This window comes from Protopterus annectens, chromosome 3.part0 (genome assembly GCF_019279795.1).
Source record: "Protopterus annectens isolate FY-2018-M chromosome 3.part0, PAN1.0, whole genome shotgun sequence".
Classification (NCBI taxonomy): Eukaryota; Metazoa; Chordata; order Ceratodontiformes; family Protopteridae; genus Protopterus; species Protopterus annectens.
The window spans coordinates 214058469-214075617 of record NC_056731.1 but is presented as its reverse complement, the minus strand read 5'-3'; the positions used below and the strand labels follow the sequence as shown (position 1 = coordinate 214075617).

General features: G+C 41.1%; 1 protein-coding gene across 1 annotated transcript in view; it reads left to right on the top strand.

Annotated features, from left to right (window-relative positions):
- DNAH11 (dynein axonemal heavy chain 11) overlaps positions 1-17149 on the top strand; it is a 4606558-nt gene that overhangs the window by 2529730 nt on the left and 2059679 nt on the right. The window contains exon 54 of the mRNA XM_044065542.1: positions 723-865. Coding sequence (XP_043921477.1) covers positions 723-865 — 143 coding nt within the window. The remainder of the gene's footprint in view (positions 1-722; positions 866-17149) is intronic.

Below are 17149 nucleotides of genomic sequence, written 5' to 3'. Positions count from 1 at the left end.
TCCAAAGGTTTCGTATAAGGCGCCAAGGTCGGATCTCGACGGATCCAACAACCCACATGTTGAACCAGATGAAAAGAAGACAACACAGATCTATCTCTATAGCAAGTTTGTAACTTTTGTTTTTGAATTTTATTTTCTTTTTTCCCCCAAGTGACTTGTTTCAGTCCCAGTAACACAGAGTTTCATTTCTTTTTTTTGCCGCATTAGACATAACTGTTTGCTTTCTGCAGTCTTTCTACATTTCACAGGTTTCCACTGACCTGATTAAAAAAAATCTTGCTGTGGGTTTCCCTTTACTGTGTTTGACTACTTTATAAAGTAACTTATATATGCAGTTTTTTTATAGGCAGGGAAGCTGAATTAACATTAAAAACCAAGGATCTGACAGTTAATTTAGGTTTTCTCTTTCAGTTTTTGCAAGGGGAACAGTAGTGCTTACTTTTCTTCTTTTTAGGGAAAAAAATGTAAGTGTAATATCCAAAAAATGTCAGTTTCCATTAAAAAGAAATGCAGCATCAGGTTTTGTACTCTTCTGCTAAATGTTTTGTTGTTCATATTTTCTCAAATCAGCAAATCATTATATTATACTGAATTCCATTTTGAAGCAACAGAGGGGAAGTAAGCTTATTGCCAGAATTTTGGATCCTTGTTTAGTTTTTCAAGTTTAGTTTACATATTGTCTTATTTTAAGGGAAGAATTGTGTTTTTTTCTTCTGTTATAGGAGAAGTGCTAGACCTATTCAGTGACGAGGAAGTAGATAATATTATTATTGGAATACGAAATGAGGTTCGAGGCCTTGGCTTGCTTGATACAAGAGAAAATTGCTGGAGGTTCTTCTTAGACAGAGTACGTCAGCAGCTTAAGGTAAGGCAGACTAAAAACTATGGTCTTTTTCATGGAGAACAGTCAAAAACTAATCTTAGGCTCACAGGTAGTTACTAGAAATATGACTTGAGAGAGACCATTGATAGCCTAGCCCAGTTTCCTAATTAACCTGATAACTATCTGGTTGAGTGACTTGCTCATGGCTACACAGTCAGCAAATGGAGACTAAAGGAATCAAACCCTAGACCAAAGGAAGCAGCTCATTAGCAGCTCACAGCCTTAATTTTCTGTGCTAACTGAACAAAATTCCAGTATCCTGTTAAAGTCTTGCTGGGATTCTTGAGTATTTTACTATTACTTGGCCAACATCACTGTGTCAAATGAGTGACCTTAGCTGGAGTTCTGCCACTTGTGTGTTTGTGTGTGTGGGGCTGCACATTCTTCCTTATAGAATAAAGTTTTAGGAGGAGCTATTTGTTTGATTCTGCTATCATTGTTGAATTGAATTCTTCTTTCCTATGCACCAAACTTTGTGCTAGAGATTAGCTTGGTGTCCCCCCCCCCCCAAGGGCCACTTCAGTTCATGAAATCCACTCATGAGCATAAATCCTTGTATAGTTCCTCCCCTCATTCAGTGCACTATCACTTAAAACATAGGCAAACATACATTAATAGAAAATAAAATAAAACCAGATTAACATTTTTCCGTTTACATATATTATACTTCACATTTTCTTTCTTTATTACTATCATCAGTCCGGGCGGCCACGGTGGTGCAGTGGTTAGCATTGCTGCCTCACAGCAAGAGGTTCTCCGGTTCAATCCTCGGCTGGGGTGCCTTCTGTGCGGAGTCTGCATGTCCTCCCTGTGGTTGCGTGGGTTTCTTCCGGGTGCTCCGGTTTCCTCCCACATCCCAAAGACATGCTGCAGGTGGATTGGACACTCTAAATTGGACCTAGGTGTGCGTGTGAGTGTGCCTTCTGTGGAAGGTTGGGTGCCGGGCTGGCAACCGACACACGTAAAAAACACTGCTGCCATTCAAATGGGACAAGGTGGTCCCTGTGCTGTGGCGACCTAAAGGGAAGGAAAAGAAGAAGATTAATCAGTCAACATTACATTTACATAAATTTTCATTTCCTGCCCTTCCTAAACCTTACTTTCTCAACCTAAACATTCCATTATTCTGCATGTATTTCTGTTCCAGTCTCTGTGTTCTTCTTATTTCTCTGTCCTTTTTTGTTTTTTTTTCTTTTTTTTTTTTTTTTTTTTTTTTTTTTTTTTTTCTTTTTTAAAAACAGCTATTTTTTTAGACTGTGATTTACATTTTCCAGTAACTACTTTTTGGCAGCCAACAGAAGTAAATGTAACAAATGTATAATATGGTCCCAGAATTCAAATTATTTTCCCCAGATAAGAATTATTTTCACCCAGTATTTCAACCATTTTTAGCAGTATTTCTATTTTTTCAAAATGCCAAACTCATACACTTAAGAACCATAGCTGTTTCCCAATTGCCTCTTTCTTCCCCATCCCACATCTCTCCCATCATCTTGCAGTGCAGTCAACGGTGAACACTGGTTTTGTGATGAAAAAAAACCACTGTACAAAAAAAAAACAAATGCATCTTAAAACCTTATTAAACCTTACTGCATTTGTTGACTTTATTTCATTATTTTGTTCCCATTTATAATTGCCAGCATTGTTCCTTATAATCATTTTTAATCTCTTTTATTCTTTTTTTTAGATATCTCTGTTTGATTTTTATATTTTATATGCATGCTATTATTTATAAAATTTGCAGGCCCTAGGTCTTCCACTTGCCTACTTTGTTAGGAACCCTTATGATATCCCCTATGCCTTTCCAAATATTCCCATATGATCATGTCCTTTCTGTCCTCCTGGCCTGATAGGCTTCAGAACTGAATGTCTTTTTCTGTCACCTTTTCTTCTGTCTTCCTTTTTGGCTGCATATTGTTTACCTACCCTTTTTTCCTTACCTTGTTTTCCTTTGCTTGCAGTCATCATTATTTCCAGAGTATATTCCAGCTCCATTCTCTACTCCATTTCATTCTTATATATAGTTTATCCTTTCTCCATTTTCATATTCTGTTTGAATATCTTTATTTTTATAATATGTATGAATATTATTCTCCTTTTATTTCTTGAACTCCCCTCCTCAGCCCTCACTTCCTTTCCTTCCTTTTTTTTCCTTGACTCCCCAACCCTCCTTTCTTATCAGCCTTTCTGTTTCCACTTTAAATAATTGCTTCTGCTTTTGTATCCTATTCTACTTTCAGCCCAGGTTTGCCCTTTCTCCTCTTGGAATGATTAGATTTATTAATTTAAATTCTTTAACTCTTCTCCTTAATTTAAATTCCTTAAACATAAATATGCCTATATTAATATCTTATTTTTTGTATAAAAAAAAAGCTTGCTAAAACATTTTTATTGTAAAGTATATAACTCAAAGTTTTTATATTGTTATCTACAGTTTCATCCATAAACAACATATTCATAGTTTTTATATTGTATTTTGTTTTGATCTTATCATCATATTATGTACCCCTTTTAATCCATTTGATCTTATACCTCATTGTATATTTGTTAAAGACCTTGTTTATTCTCAATTAATTTTATCTCAAATAAGTGTCCTTCTTTCAAAATTCTTAAAATCTGTCTCATCACGCTTTTAAGGTAACTTATAGGTATCAAAAACAACCTATCCTAATAGACAATTACTTTTTACTTTACTTGCCAATGGTTCTAAATATAAATTGGGTTTACCATTAGTTTTTGAGCATTCTAATTCAACTAAATATAACAACAAAAGAAAAAACATGGGCCTTCACTCTGTTCCAAATAATTTATTACTTCTTGCTCCTCCCTCCCACTTTTTTATGTCATAACTAATGCAACTCCTCCTAATTAATCTCCCATTCGGATATCTGGGAATGCAAATGCTTGTTCTGCTCCACCAATGTTCTCTTACAAATCTTTGTGTAATGTTCACACATTGATTTTCCCTCTGGCAGTTTTTTTCTGCTTCCCTGCTTCCTCTTCCCTCTCTGTGTACTTGTGTCTACATATTCATATGATCTTTTCCCATCCATAAAAATGTCAATGAATTTTAATGGGTTTTTTGGCAAACACTTGCTAGTATAAGCATAAACACTTTATAATTTTGGTTTTCTTTTTGGTAACAAATATAAAATACTATAGGTACAATAGGTCTTCACCTATGGATCTTCCATCTTGTTGTTAATACCCTTAGATTTCCTTGCTGTTGTTTTCAAGTTAGATGTTGCTTCCTCTCTTCCTGCTTGCGTTTCCAATTATCACTTTCTTCCCCTTATCCTTCTTCTCCCTCTTTGTTTTTGTCATACTTACTCCACCTGCCTTCCCACTGGTTTCTTCCATTCCGGTCTAAAGTCTGTATATCTCAGCCTTCCTGCTAGAGCACCAGCATCAGTGCAGACAGCTTTTTTGACTTTGACTGCAACTGTTTCCCTTACTCTCTCAGCTCTAGTTTAGTCAGATTGAGATGAGTCTTGGAGCAGATGGTTGGGGTTGACTCTGAAGTTTTTAGATCCATACCTTCCCCTTGGTGCTTTGGCACGTGACAGATTGGTACAGTTGGCCTCTGAGCTGAGGCGAGTCAGTGCAGAGGGTCTCTCCTCTGTTTCTTTTGCAGATCAGAGGGGGTGCTTCCTCAGCCCCAATTGCATGTTCAGCATTCAAGGCATTTGAAAGAGTTCTCTCCAAGTCAAGAGAACAGGTGTCTCTGCCATGCCTGGTTCCATCCCAACCCCTAGTGGATCCTATATTTGAATCCACTCATCCTGCACGTCAGCGACAGTCAGCCTCCTTCAACCTCAGGGTTCTCACTATGCAAGCTCTCCATCTGATTATGAGCCTTCTCCAGAAGTTCACATGGTGGAACTGCTGAGGAAATTGACTTGCAAGAGGAGACATTTAGACTCTTCACTGGAGTCAATCACTGAAGACACAGATTTCAGTGAGGGAGAGGATTCTTTGTGGCCCCCTTTGCAGGATGCCTCCTTTGGTGACATTCTAGAAATAATGAAAGAGAGAGGGGGCTGGTCTTTTGTAACTCCATCTCTTGAGTAGTCTGTGTTCCTTGAGGTGTTTGGTGCCAGCTGTTCTTTCTCCTAAGTGATGCCACCTGCTGATGAACTCATGAGTCTACTTTCTCATTTGGCATGGAAGTATCCTGACATGATGGAACCAATACCATGTAAAATGGATCAAATTTTAGTAGCCCGCAGGATTAGGACACACTGGAGCAAAGGTCCCCTGGTAGATGCTGTGGTTTTTGTGGCAGCCACAAGAAAGAAGCTCTCCAAAGAGAGCATGTATGTCCATCCCCCTAACAGTGAACTAGGGCTTTGGACAGATTTGGGAAATGGACATATGCTTCAGTAACTTTTGCAGTTAGACCACTGAACTACCTCACTCATATGACTTGTTTTCAGAAGGATTTGATGAAGGAGCTGACCAAGTTCCCTCTTGGGTATTCTACCTGCGGGCTTCCAGGAATTAGTGGAATCCAGTTGTATACTCTCCAGTGTATGTCCTAACATTTGCATGCATGTACTCTCCATTGCAACTGATGGTACAGCAAGGGTGGCAGGCACCAGCCTCACTATTCACTGCTACACCTGAATGCACCTCTACAACTTAGCAGAAGGCTTCAAGAGGTCCTTCATTTATGCCCCTATTGATGGTTTGACTCTGTTTGGACTGAAGATTAAGGGAATGCTCACCAGGAGCAAGCAGGAAGGAAAGAACCTGTTTGTGGTTGGAGTCCACTATTCCACTCCACAAAGGACCTTTTCTAGGAACCAAAAAGAGAGGATAAAGTCCAAGATGTTCCTGTGGGCAAACCACCCTTGGGGCAGAGGAAGAGTAATTTTAATGAATGTTGCTGCAGAGGCAGAGGCGGACCTTAGAATCAGATGTTTCACGGTCCTTTCACTAAAAAAAACTTACAGTGCTCCTAAACGGTTGCCCAACTGTGTACTCTGGAAGCAGTCGGGGGGGGGGGGCAGTTATCCCTGCACTGTCTAGTCTGGTAGGCCATCATGCAAGATTCATGGGTGCAGAGGATAATCATCAGAGGCTGCATTATTCCCTTTGATTCCCCTGCATAGAAAAGAAAAGAATTCCTGACATACCACCCAGTCAGATGGAATCTGCAGCAGCAGAAGTAAGAAAGGTGGTAGAAAAAAACAGTCATCTAGCAGGTAACCGTATAACCATAATAAGGCTGCATCTAGAGTGTATACCAGATTATTTTTAGTTCCAATGAAAACAGGGGAACCTAAGGCCAATCTTGGGCCTAAGCCATGTCAGACAATTTGTGAAACAGGCAAAATTCTTGATGGTCAGGGTTCAGTCCATTCTACCTCTGCTGAAGAAGGATGACTGGATGTGCCCCATAGATCCTGAGGATGAATAATATCATATCAAGATAGCAAAGCAGTCCAGGAGATTTTTCATCTTTCTTGCTGGGAGCCAATCATTTTCAGTTCAGCACATTGCCTTTTACTCTTACCACAGCCCCCGGGTGTTCACCAACTGCATGACAGTGGTTGCAATTTATCTCAGACTGCAGGGATTCCAAATGTTCCCATATTTAGAAGATTTGCTCCTTACATCAACAACCTAGTAGCTACTATTCCAGTGCAGTGATTTCTTGTGCCACCTTGCCCCACGGTTGGGAATTACAATCAACCTTGCAAAGAATCAGCTAACATCGACACAGCAATTAGAGTTTATCAGATGCCACCTGGATAGAAATTCTCAGAGCCACATTTTCACAATCCAAGAGTGTTGTCCCTACATCAGGTAGGTTCAGAGGTTCTATCATCATGCTTGCCCCCACAACATTAATTCCCAGACGTTTGTGTTAGACTGGGTGCTTTAATTGTGTTTCCTGTCATGTAATATCTTGCCATCCTGCAGTAGAGTCTTTATGTTCACTGATGTCTCACCCCCTGCATGCACCAATACACCTTACACCAGTATGCAGAAAACACATCAGTTGGTGGTTGACCTCCCCCATAGTGACAAAGGGTTGATCATTTTCCGCAGCACCTATGATATCCACAGTAGCCATGAACACTTCCCTTCTGGGGTGGGGGTGGGGCATTTTGAATAAAAGATGGTTCAAGGTTCTTACTCAGCAATAGAGGCCATTACATCAGTGTCTTGGAGATGAGGGCAGCCCTCCTAGCAATGCAGATCTTTCAGGACTCCCTCCCTGAGGGTGTGATCTCCATATAGACTGGCAACCTGGCAGTAGTCTGGTATCTCAACAAGCTGGGAGGAACCTGATCATATCCACTTTGCCGGGAAGCCTAGAAAGTGTGGCAAGGGGTGATGCCTTTCCGTCACTTTCCTTATTGCAGTGCATATACCAGGGACTTCCAGTGTGCTAGCAGACAAGCTGTGCAGATCTATTCTTCTGCCACATGAATGGTCCCTCAATCAGACAGTAGTACAACAAATTTTCAGTCACTGGGACCAGTCTTGCTGCGATCTTTTTGCTTTGCGTGTAAACAACAAGTGCAGCAGTTAATCTGATGTTGTCCTTTTCATTCTTCCTAAACCCTTGAGTTCAGATCCAATCCTCAGGTCCGTCTCGGCCACATAACTCCAGATGTCAGATCCAACTCTTGAGCTCCTCCCTATACCCATAATTCCCTATTCCATCCCTATTACCTCAGATCTCTTTTGCCGCCATTGCAAACAAACTCGGGTTCCTCTCTCGAGCATTATCAGTGACATTTTGTGAATTAATTCAACTCTTTTTCTGTTGTTAAAAGTTAAAAAAAGTTAGTTAATCCCCCCTCTTTGATTTTTGCCGGATATTAGGAATTTTTACTGTTTTTTGTTCTTAGTACTCTTGACAGATAGTACATTTTTGTTACCATTTCTGGTATTTTTGCTTGCCCTTTTCTCTTATAGGGTATTTCTTTAAATTACCACCATTGGTAATTAAAACCCCTTTTCTACTTTTCCTCCTCTTTCCTTTTATAGCTTATTTTTGTTTCCATTATTTGTTTCTCTACCATGTCGGATAAACTAACAGGATTTAAGAAATGCACTTCTTGTTGGCATAAAATCCCTAATTTGGTTGCCCACAAGTACTGTGTGTATTGACTTGGAGCTGGTCATTTGGATACAGCATGTACCATGTTTTCCATTTTCAATCCAAGAGCTTTGGCTGATAGGTGAAACAAATTGATTTTGAAAGGTCTTCTCCCTGCTGCATCTTCTTCTAGGGCTTAAACCCCTTCAAAACTAGCAAATCTGCTCCACTGGAGCATAGACAGTGCTCCACACTGAATGCCTAGGTCGTCTTCAGAGCCGCTGTCTAAGAACAAAAAAAAAATCTTTGGATCTGACACTTTCAGATTCAAAGACCAGATCCTTGAATCCGAAGTCCTTGGATCCAAAGGTTTTGTATTCTATTTTTCTTTCAGTAAGTCCTATGGCATCATACTCGAATCCTAGGTCCTCAGATCCAAAGCCCAGTACTTCTCGCAGAAGTCTTACTCTGGAATATGTAATCAAGCCAATATCATCCACCCTGCATTTTCCATTGCTTCAAACACCTGAGAAACATTCTAGACCAGCATTCACTACTTCCTCCGGGTCCTCCAGAAGCTTACCAGAAGCGGACCTGGATAGGATGATGTGAAGATTTCAGATCTCAGATACAGATGGGGGTCTTACCAGCTCCGTCCCCTATCAGATCCATGAGTCTTCCTGTGACATCCAAAACTATTTAATTTCCTTCTCCAGTCTATCCAGTTGTTTCAGAGTACCAGGAACAGAAATCCCCAAGAGGTCCGGCATCAGATCTGAAGAAAATATCTTTTTTGTCGCCGACTATAACCTTGACTAGCCCCAATGTGATACCCTCGGATTGTAATGGGTCCTGGAGCCGAAGGGATGTTGTCGAATCTTTCCCTACCCCTTGTTGCCTTGGCCATGGATACTTTGGGTCCAGTTCCATCCTTGAGGAATAGATTCGAGAGTGAACAAGACCTACCTTTGCTGGGAGCTTTGGCTCTGGCAAGACTAGATGAAGTGTCTCTGTGTCCGTCGGGCTTTGAGACTGTGGAAAGGGATTTTTCTGTCTCTAGAAAACTGCCTTCTCATTTTTCAGATCCAACCCCTTCCCCTATTCATCTCCAAGCTCTGCATCGATCAGACCCACTGCACAGTGACAGCCAGTTCCAATAAGTGTCCAATTGGTTCCAGTAGAGGAACTTACCCTCTCTTCCGACACCTCCCCTGAGCACCCCACAGACGAGGTCCATCAGAAGAAAATATGCAAAAGGGGACACATTGACTCCCCAGTGGAGTCCCTCATGGAGGAAACCAATTTGATAAAGGAGAAGGGTCCCCAGATCAGCACCAGATAACATCTCCTTTGGAGACATTTTAGAGATCCACAAACAAAAAGGTGGCTGATCTTCTGAAAACCCCTCTCTGGAAGAATTGGTATATTTGGAAGCTTTTGGTTCTAGCCCATCTACATCTTGTGTTACCCCCGCCCTTGGCAGAGGAACTTGTTGATTTGTTCTTCTGCTGGGTTTAGAAGCAGCTAGATACTGTTAAACCTATCCCAAAGAGATATGACAAGTTCTTAGCACCTTCAAAAGACTGACCCTACTGGAGCAAAGGATACCAGTTGATGCTATGGTGGTGGTGGTGGCAACCACCAAGAAAGAGCTAGCAGAGCAGAACTCTTCTGTCCATCCACCAAATAGGGAGTCTAGGTTGCTGGACAGATACGGAAAGCTAGTCTTTGCCTTGGTAACCTTTGTACTGAGGTCTCTTAAATACCTGGCACACCTCATGAGTTTTCAGAGAGATTTGACCAAAGAGCTTTCAAATTCTCTCTCAAAGTCCATGTCCACAGATGATTTCAAAAGAACGTCCTCACTGCTGGCCAATATTTTGTCTATCTCAAACACTTTGATGAGGTTGATTTCTTACACAGTTGAAGGCACCTCATGAGCGGCTGGTTCAGGCATTGCCCTGAGGAGGCATGCCTGGATGTGGCTGTGTAACTTTGTGGAATCTTTTAAGATGTCTTTTATCAATGCCTCATTTGATGGCACATCCTTATTTGGGCCGTCAGTAAAAGAGATGCTTACCCATAGCAACCAAGATGGAAATACCCTGTCTGCATTGGGACTCAAGTTCTCTACCCCTCAACAGACATTTTCCAGGAATCAGAGAGGTGGTAAGAAAATAGGGTTCAGAAAATCTCAGAGACCTTTCCAAGATTCACGTGGGGACAATTCCTTCAGAGGAAGAGGAGGAAATTCTAATGGAAGACATTGCCCTAGAGGCAGAGGAGGCCTGCAGAACTGGGGGTCTGTGATTCATTTCTGGACAGACCTTTTTAGTGCTCTTGAATCACTGCCTGGCTGTCCAGCTCTGGAGGCAGTTTCCCTGCACCCAGAAGCCTGAGCAAATATAACAAAAAATACCTGGGAGCTAAAGATCATATCCAGAGGTAATTTTATTCCATTTTTCCAAACCCCTCTTCACAAAAAGAAGCAACTTCCCAACGTTCCTCCCAATCAGAGGAAGGGCTCAGCACAAGAAATTCAAAAGCTGCGAAAAAAGTCATCCAAGATTTCCCACCAGACCAAATAGGCTTCATAATTTACTAATGCTTCTTTTTGGTGCCCAAGAAAACAGGGGACCTCAGTCCAATTTTAGATCCAAGCAGTTTGAATCAGTATGTGACGAAATCAAAGTTCTGATCAAGATACAGTCCTTTCTATGTTTTATTCACAAGGACGATTGGATGTGCTCGATAGATCTTCAGGATGCATACTATCACATCAAAATAGGCAAATGCTCCCAAAGACATTTATGCTTTTGGCTTGGAACTGGTCACTACCAATTCAGAATCCTGCACTTAGGACTCACCACAGCCCCCAGAGTGTTTACCAAATGCATGTCAGTAGTGGCTGCTCATCAGAGACTCAAAGGATTCCAAGTGTTTTCATATCTGGATGAGTGGCTCCTCACCATCCCCTCCAAGCATTTTCTCCTACATTTCAGGGGCTCTTTGCTCCAGATTTGCTAGTCACTGAGAATAACAATAAATTATGACAAATCAAACCTGACACCAGTCCAGAGCCTGGAGTTCATTGATATGCTTCTAGATACAACAACACAGGTAGCTTCACTACCACTTCATCGCATATCCAACATCAAGAGTCAGGTTAATTTACTCATCCCATCTCCTATCCATCTCCTCCCTCCCATCCATTTCCTCTAGCAAGATCAGTTCTTCAAGCACTAGAATGTATGGTAGCAGCCATTGTACTACTTTCCCTGGCATATTTCTTTATACATATCCTTCAATGGACTCTAGTTGTTCAGTGGTTCATTGTACATCAACCCCTATCATTTCCAGTCCCAGTATCTAAGGCAGCCTTAGCCAAATGGATTACAGACTGTATTTCTTGGATCTATTTCAACAAGGCATGGCCTCTTCCAAACCACCCTAGGCTCATTCAACCAGATCCATGGCTGCCTCATCTGCTTTTTGGTCTAGAACATCTATTGATGATAATTTGCCAGCAGCCACATGGTCCAATGCTCATACCTTTGTTGCACATTACAAATTAGATATTATATCTTGAAACAGAGCCACCTTTGATTCAGTGGTACTCCAGAATATCCTTTATTGAAGGCCACCTAGGATTAACGTAGCTGGAGACTTTGTCCCATGGGTTGAAGAAGAATGAAAAGGGCATCATAAGATTTAAAACTTGTGTACTCATCATAACTAGGCATCTGTTGTCCATTTTCATTCTCCCTCATCTTCCCTCCCATTCATCCCCAGCCTTCAATTTTCTTAAAAGACCTTTAGGTCATTTTTTTAGAACCTACAGTTCCAGGTCTGTGCCCTTCTTTTCTCATTCAGCTATTCCTGTCTCTGTCATGCTATGAGGGCCTATGACAACAAACTGAATCTAAGGTAATGGGTTGGAATAGGGCATTATGGGTAGAGAGAGGAGCTTGAGAATTGGATCCAAAGTCTGGAGAATGCAGCTGAGTCAGATCCGAAGATCGGATCCGAACCCATGGGTTGAGGAAGAATAAAAATGGACAGCACAGACGCCTAGTTATGGAGAATATATAACTTTTAATTTTGCCCTGATACCTCTACAAGGTCAAGGACAGAGAGACACTGTAGTCCACAATTGGCCCCCAGGAATCCTTTATGGCTTTCTTCCCCTTACTCATATAACACAAAAATTCTTCAGAAAGCAAGAAGGTGCAAGGCCAGGGTTATCCTCATTGTCTCTCTTTTTGCATCAGTAAGTTTGGTTTTCCTTCCTCTGGCTTCATCTAGTACATCCGCCTTGGGTGTTGGATCCTCATCTAGATCTTCTGAATCATCCATCCAGTCATCCTCACCAGATTCTGAAAACCATGAAATTAATGCATGGTTTCTCCAATTTTACAAGATATCAATGACCAGAGATGCCAGGCTTTCTGATCCAATGATTCATGTTTTATCTTTTACACAGAAGCCAAATACCAGAAAACTTTATCTCAGTAAGTGCAGAAGGTTTATCATATGAGCTTCCTCCAGAGGACTAGACCCTTTCCCATCCTTTCTTCTATCTAGTCAGGATTCCTTGGCAGAGCTTTTTCACAAAAGATCCAGCTTCTCAACCATCACGGTACAATTAGTGGCCATTTCCAATTTACACATAGGGCAAAATCAGACTTCTATTACTTCTTTAAAGAATTCAAAAGCTTTTCTGAAGTGAGCTTTCCTGTTAAGACCATCAATCAGGTATCTGATTCTAACCCCCCCCCCCCCAGGACATTACTATCATGCCTCAGGCTTTAACAAAAGCTTCATTTGACCATGCTTTTACAGTAGATTTTTAAATATTTCTCTTTTTTGTGACTGTCACATCTGCAAGGAGAATCTCAGAGTTGCAAGCCTTATCATGTAAACCCCCATATCTGTTTTTTCATCAGTACGGAGTATCTTTGAGAACAAATCTTCACTTTCTCCCAAAGGTGACCTCTGAAGTGAACCTTAATCAGACTCTCAATCTACCAGTGTTCTTCTCAAAGTTTTCTAACAAAGGGGATTATACTCTACATTTGCTAGATGTTTATCATCAACTCTGGTTTTATTTACACAGGGAAAATGTTATCAGGAAATCTATTCAGCTTTTCATTTCTCTTTCTAAAGCTAAATTTGGTCAAGGAGTATCTAAAGCAACTGTTTCCTGGTGGCTTTCTGACTGTGTAATGTTTGTGCATGAAAAGGCTCATTCTGACAGAGCTGTAGGTACTTCTACTGCATTTATAGATAGGGTTCCTATTGATGGGATTTGTGGTGCAGCTAGTTGGTCAACTGTCCATACATTTGTGTTGCACTGCAAAATAGTTGTACAGTCCGGATCCTGTACGTCCTTTGGCTCCACCATTCTCAGGAGTATCTTTCCTTGATTCCACCCAAGTGTCTCAGTAGCTTGGGAATCTGTCCCAAAAAATGAATCAGATGGAAACAGACAAAGTACAGTTATGTAAAATCTTACCATAACAGTAGATGTCCTTCTCTTCACTGCTTCAGTATCCTAAACAGAAGGAATCTCCCACCCCAGCGCAGCCTGATGCTCAGTCAGTATATAAAAGTCTAATGATTTTGCTTCGTATGTTACACTTAAGATCCCCTCACAGAACGTAGGAGATAAAAGGGATATATGGACACAACTACCCATAACTGAACTGTCCCAGAAGAGAACAGTCTCCATAGGACAAAGGAGTCTATGTACATACAGAAGGAAAAATGCAGACGAAAAAGGGAAACCCTCAGCCAGAAGGGAATCTGAAACAACAAACGAGAGGGTTGGAGGGAGGGAGTGAATACAGCAACAGTGATGAGTAGAACATCTACTGTAATGGTAAGATTTTACATATCTGTGCCATGTCCTTCTGTATCACTGTTGCAGTATCCTAAACAGAAGGGGGAGTAAAAATGCTCAAGAAACAGAATGGGAGGTAGAAGGCTGAGAACAGCCCTCAACAAACCTACATAAAATGGTTTCAGCAAAACCTGCTCTGGCTGTAGAAGCCATATCCAACTTATAATGCTTAGTAAAGGTGTGCACTGAAAGACCAGGTAGCAACTTCAATGATGGAATTGGTGACCAACCTCTTGATGAAGGCATCAGAAGAGGCAACAGCCCTTGTAGAATGAGCTCTAATAGAAGACGACAGAGATTTGCCATGAACAATTATATCAAAAGCAAATGGCCTTAGATATCCTGGAGGAGGTGGTTTGCTTAGAAACAGCCAAACACAAGGTCCTGGGAGAAAAGGAAATAAAAAGTTGATCAGACTTACTAATAGCCTTAGTTTTATGCAAATAGTACCTGAGCTGTCTGCACTAATCCAAGGTATGCAGGACCCACTCGATAGCAGACTGAGGAGAAGGGTAAAAGGAAGGGAGTTGTACTGACAGATTCAAGGACAACTCATTTACTACCTTGGGCAGAAAAGAAGGATTAGTATGAAGGGATACCCTGTCCCTGTGAAAAAAACAAAAAAGGAGGAATGGTCATAAGGGCCTGGAGCTCAGAAAACCCTCCAAGTAGAAGTAAAAGCCAGCAACGAAACAGTCTTCCAGGTATAGTGTTGCAAAGAAGCAGAATCTGCAGGCTTAAAAGGAGTTTGAGTCAATTTTTCCAACTTAAAATTAAGGTCCCAATTAGGATGAATAGTTTTACTTGCAGGCCTAATATGCAGGATGCCTTTAAGAGATTGTTTGACCTGAAAACAAGAAGCCGAAGGAGGATTCAAGAGCATACAAGAAGAAATAGCTGATAAATAGTCCTTCATAGAATAATAGGCCAGGCCAGACTGGAAAAAATCACACAAATAAGAGAGGACCAGAGGGACTACCAGTGAAAAAAGTCCTGGTTACAAGCATGGCACCAGACAGAAAATCTTTTCCATTTGGACATATAAAATGTTCTTGTTGAGGGATTCCTTGCCTCCTGTAAAACCCTGATCATGTCCTCAGAAAAGAAGTACCTGAAAGGGATCAAAACCCTATCACTTGCATTGTCAGTTTGAGTGAACAAGTGAGGATGGATTAGAGACCCCTTGTCCTGTGTTAAGAGATCCAACTGGTGAGGTAACTTGTAGTGATTGCCCTTGGCCAGATGCATTAAGAGGAGGAACTAGTGCTGTTTTGGCCAAAAGGGAGTCACTAGTAGGATTTTTGGGGAGTCCAACTGAATCTTCTGCAGGATTCATGGAAGTAAAGGAGGAGGAGGAGGAGGGAAAGCATAAAGAAACATCCCAATCCAAGGAAAAGAAATGGCATTCATCTCCAGAATGCATGGCACTTTGGAAAAGAAGAGAGGAAGATGCCTATTCAGAGGGGAGGCAAAAAGGTTTACCTGAGGAAACCCCACCGATGGACAATGTACATAAACACATCCTTGTGAAGCATCCATTTGTAAGCATGTCTTTTGGACCTGCTTAGAGAGTCTGCCATTAGATTTTGCTCTGAAAAAATGTATAATGCCTAAAGAGTTAACAGATAACTGACAGCCCCCTCCCAGGCTTGAAGAGCCATCCTGCGGAAGAGGTGAGATTTTGTTCCTCCCTGTTTGTTGACGTACCAAATCACTGTATTGTTGTCTGTGTACACCTTCAAGGGACCTGGAGAAAACATGGGTGAAAAGCTTGAAGAGCAAGAGTCAGAGCTTTCATTTCTCTGATGTTGATATGGTATAACTTCTGATGGGGGAGGCCAGAGACCCTGACCTGTCAGGTGACCAAAAGAAGCCCCCTACACAATATCTGAGCCACCAGTAAACAGTTCTTGAGATGGGTCTGCAGGCTAAAAGGGACAGCCTGGTTTGAGATGAAGCTGTTGAATCCACCATTTAAATTCCTTCTTTAGACAGGGAAGGAGAAGTACACTAAAATCCAGTGGGTGAATATGCTGCAACCAAACAGACTTGAGGTACTATTGATGCTTCTGAATGTGCACTCTGGCAAGAGGAAGCATTGAAATAGAAGAGGCCATGAATCACAGGGCCCAAAGAAACTCTGTGGCTGGCATGGCTGTCAGAAGAAAAAGAAACTGAAACAAGGCTGTCAGTGATGAAACTTTTGGAGGTAGAAGAGATGCCAACATTGGCACTGCCTGGGACTTCCAAGATGGCTGCACATTGAATAACAGTTTAATTTTAGCTTCCCCAGTGTGAAAATCAGAAGAGAATGCCAGTAAACTTGTATTTTTGGGTATATTTCAGTAACTAATTAGTAGGTGCACTGCTTGGATGCTAGCAAAAAAGAAACCCAGAGAACCTGAAAGAAAATCAATAACAAAAGGTGAGGAAAAACACTGACTGGAAGAATTCTGCAGCTGTTCAGCAGAATGCAGTGCAAGCTCCAGCTTTGGTGCAAGATATGACTTCCAGTAACACTGAAGAAAAATAGTCAAATGTACTGATTAAAATAAACAAAACACCAACTGAGTATATCAACTCAAATAACAAAAGGCTAGGAAAAAATGGAGGAAACTTTAAAAGATATTCAGAGGAAGTGATTAAACTGCAAAAATCAGCAGACAAAATGAAGAAAAGGCTGGCTGAGTATGAGACTGCTCAAGAACCAATGTTTGAAAAAATAATAGAATTCGAGGACAGAGCATGCAGGGCAAACTTGAGGTTTTCTGCTGTACCAGAGAATCTGGAAATAACAGACTGTGTTAAATTTATGAAAGTAGAAAATAAGCGACTGGACTGATATTCCACACCAGGGGTTGTTAATTGAAAGGGCACATTGTATGTATGCTCCAAACCTGGCCATGAGAAACAACCTAGACCTTTAATAGTAAAGATGCAATTCTACCAGCAGAATGAGTTGATTCTGGCAAAACTGTGTCAGAAGGACAAAGTACTAAAAGTGGGAGACATTAGAGTGTGGACAATGATTACTCACTGTACACCAGGCAGAAGAGGAGTACATTTATTCCATGAATCAGGGAATGTTCAGAAGCAGACGTAAGATTCAAGCTGCTATATCCAGCTATTTTCAGAATATTCTTTTCTGGAGGGACAAAATCATTCTTGATGCAGAGCATGCTAAGGAGGAAATACAAAAGTTTGTCCAACAAAAAATGAGTTATGAAACAGAAGGAGATTCTGCTTCTTGTTCTTCTGGTAATAAAGACCACAGAGAGTCTGTGCCAGTGAAACCTTTTCCAATGTT